At 41.3% G+C, this 3334-nt stretch overlaps 1 protein-coding gene across 1 annotated transcript; it reads right to left on the bottom strand.

Annotated features, from left to right (window-relative positions):
• Positions 1-1109: 1109 nt before the first annotated feature.
• On the bottom strand, positions 1110-3002 carry LOC307027716 (cytochrome c). Its single transcript, XM_079696006.1, has 2 exons — positions 2791-3002; positions 1110-2011 (listed from the first exon to the last, which is right to left on the bottom strand). The coding sequence occupies exons 1-2, from the start codon at positions 2957-2959 to the stop codon at positions 1866-1868; spliced, it is 315 nt and encodes a 104-aa protein (XP_079552132.1). The 5' UTR covers positions 2960-3002; the 3' UTR covers positions 1110-1865.
• Positions 3003-3334: the final 332 nt, after the last annotated feature.

Below are 3334 nucleotides of genomic sequence, written 5' to 3'. Positions count from 1 at the left end.
TGTGTGTGTGTGTGTCTGTGTGTGTGTGTGTGTGTGTGTGTGTGTGTGTGTGTGTGTGTGTGTGTGTCAGAGTATGACTTACTCAGAATTGATGATTTTGACTTTGCATTGATTGCTTTAAGATAGTAGATGTCACGTTCACTGTTTTTATCTCGAGGCGTTTTACTCAGAAAACAATTCAGACTGTAATGTTTTATTCTGTTCAAACATCAGAGGTCTAAAGTACATTTACTAAAGTACTGTACTTTTCCTCCACTACAGTTCAGAGGTACATGGTGTACTTCTACTCCACTACAGTTCAGAGGTACATGGTGTACTTCTACTCCACTACATGTATTTAATACCTTTAGTTACTTCTCAGATGTGGATGAATGATGTGAAATCTAATCAAGTGTTAAATCAGACTTTAGTTCCACCTGGAGTAAATCCACCAGCTACCCTGCAGTATACAAAGTCATTCAGACTAGCTGCACCTTTACCAGCTTTGAGAACACTTTGTGATCAATCATTATAAAACATATCATATCTATTATTCTGAAATGGACCAATCTGCACAATGACTACTTTTACTGTCTCTACTTTCACTATATTTTGATGAGAATACTTTCATACTTTTACTTGAGGAACATTTTGAATGCAGGACTTTTACTGTAACAGAGTATTCCTACACTCTGGTACTTCTACTTTTACTCAAGTACAAGATCTGAGTACTTCTACTTTTACTCAAGTACAAGATCTGAGTACTTCTACTTTTACTCAAGTACAAGATCTGAGTACTTCTACTTTTACTCAAGTACAAGATCTGAGTACTTCTACTTTTACTCAAGTACAAGATCTGAGTACTTCTACTTTTACTCAAGTACAAGATCCGAGTACTTCTACTTTTACTACAAGAACAAGATCTGAGTACTTCTACTTTTACTCAAGAACAAGATCTGAGTACTTCTACTTTTACTACAAGATCTGAGTACTTCTACTTTTACTACAAGATCTGAGTACTTCTACTTTTACTACAAGATCTGAGTACTTCTACATCTTGAATGCAGGACCTTAGAATATCCGAGTACTTCTTAAACCGATGCATGTAAATAAAAAGACAATGAGACATGTTTTCTGGACATTTTCTTTAATCCTTCATCCGTCCGTTTGCACACCGCTCGACATCTCATCATTAATATTATTATAGTTAAGTGCATACAGTGTGTGTGGGTGTGAACATCCTCACAGCAGGTTACAGTAAAATAAGTTAAACACACCTCTCTCTCTCTCTCTCTCTCTCTCTCTCCTGTGAAACCAGGTAAATAATGCACACTTCCTTCTTCAGGACATGAGACACAGCGGGGGTCGAACCGGCTGCAAAGAGCCTGATAACAGTGATTCAGACCTTTTAAAATAGAGGGGCCGGGGGGTTAGTCCAAATGATTTAAAAGAGTTAAATATTAAAAGGAGAGGAATCTAAAAAGGGCCGTTTCTGACCCTCAGGATAGAGCGTGGTAACAGCTCTGTTAGCACCAGAAAACCACCTAAACGTCCCACATTTCCACCGTTTCTCTCCGATTTAGCTTGTTTTTAGTTCAATATGAGGTCTATGTTGAAAGCAGAAAGTACCAGACGTGTGTCGTCATGACAACAAAGTGTTACAATTAAATAAAAGGGATTTTGTTCTTCATTATTCTAGTTTTATGTTTGGTCATTTGTTCAACCGTCTGATTCGCCACCCTGACCTCTTTAGACTCTACACAAACAAACCCTTTAAACAGCAAATGACTAAACATAGAACTGCATATATTCAGCATGTGGCAGCCTACGTATGAACACGGGAAGAAATACAGAAAGAAATGGACATGACTTGATCATCCGGCGCTTCATGAAGTGGCAGATTTGAGGTACGCCACCAGGTCCGTGCGCTCTCCCTTCTTCTTGATGCCGGCGAAGATCATTTTGGTGCCAGGAATGTACTTCTTAGGGTTCTCCAGGTACTCCATCAAGGTGGCGTCGCCCCAAATGATACCTGGGGAGGAGAGAGAGGGGGGGGGGGGGGGGTTAAAGACGGAGAGATGAGTCGATTAGGAGAAAAGAGAGGAACATCTGAGAGACCAGAGCATTAGGGCGAAGAGTACAAGGGTTAAGAAGGAACTAAGGTATCGATCAATCGATCAATCAATCAATCAATCAATCAATTAACTTTGAGTCACAACCTGAGAGGAAATCTAAGAGACCAGAGCATTAGGGCGAAGAGTACAAGGGTTAAGAAGGAACTAAGGTATCGATCAATCAATCGATCAATCAATCAATCGATCAATCAATCAATCAATCAATTAACCTTGAGTCACAACCTGAGAGGAAATCTAAGAGACCAGAGCATTAGGGCGAAGAGTACAAGGGTTAAGAAGGAGGAACTAAGGTATCGATCAATCAATCAATCAATCGATCAATCAATCAATCAATCAATTAACCTTGAGTCACAACCTGAGAGGAAATCTAAGAGACCAGAGCAAAGGCGAAGTGTACAAGGGTTAAGGAAGGGTTATTTAGGGGTTATTCTGGGTTTGTTGAGGGGTTATTTGGGGGTCATTTAGGGGTCATTTAGGGGTTATCTACGGGTTATTTGGGGGTCATTTAGGGGTCATTCAGGGGTCATTTGGGGGTTATTAAGGGGCTATCTAGGGGTTATCTACGGGTTATTTTAGGGGTTTCTTTCCTTTTTTTTTAAGGGGTTATTCTGGGTTTGTTGAGGGGCTATCTACGGGTCATTCAGGGGTTATTTAGAGGTCATTGAGGGGTCCTCACCTTTGCTCTTGTTGGCGTCCGTGTAGGAGTATCCCACCCCCTGGCCGGTCTTGCGTCCGAACAGACCCCACAGGTTGGGGCCGACCTTATGTTTCCCCCCTTCCTCCACTGTGTGGCACTGAGCACATTTCTGCACAAACGCCTTCTTTCCCTTCGCTACGTCGCCCATCGTCAGCTGCACAAACACAAACAACAACAACAACAAGGCAAGGTTATTTATAGAGCACCTTTCGACACAAGGCCATTCAAAGTGCTTAACAAACATGAAAGACATTCAGAGCATGAAACACGCTGGAGACATTAGGAAGCAAAGATAAAACATGAATAGCAGCTGAGTGAGGAGTGAACAGAACTGGATTCAAAAGGAGTCAGAGTTCCAGATGTTTGGAAATATCCCTCTCCAGATTCTCACATTCCTCTAGTCCCAGTCTTCCAGTGAAATTATAGTTATTTTGACACTTTTTCTAAACCCTTTAATATCCCTTTCACTCGTTCAGCCTCCCCAGACACACATGTCCCTGTGCGACTACCCGATTTGCATCTC

This window comes from Notothenia rossii (genome assembly GCF_949606895.1).
Source record: "Notothenia rossii genome assembly, contig: scaffold_269, whole genome shotgun sequence".
NCBI lineage: Eukaryota > Metazoa > Chordata > Actinopteri > Perciformes > Nototheniidae > Notothenia > Notothenia rossii.
Note: the sequence above shows the minus strand (reverse complement) of the source record. Positions and strands in the feature narration are given on the sequence as shown.

Coding starts and splice junctions, on each gene's coding strand:
- LOC307027716 (XM_079696006.1), bottom strand. CDS start 2,959: ATGGGCGACGTAGCGAAGGGAAAGAAGGCGTTTGTGCAGAAATGTGCT. Junction 2,012..2,790: donor GGACGCCAACAAGAGCAAAG/GTGAGGACCCCT, acceptor TCTCCTCCCCAG/GTATCATTTGGGGCGACGCC.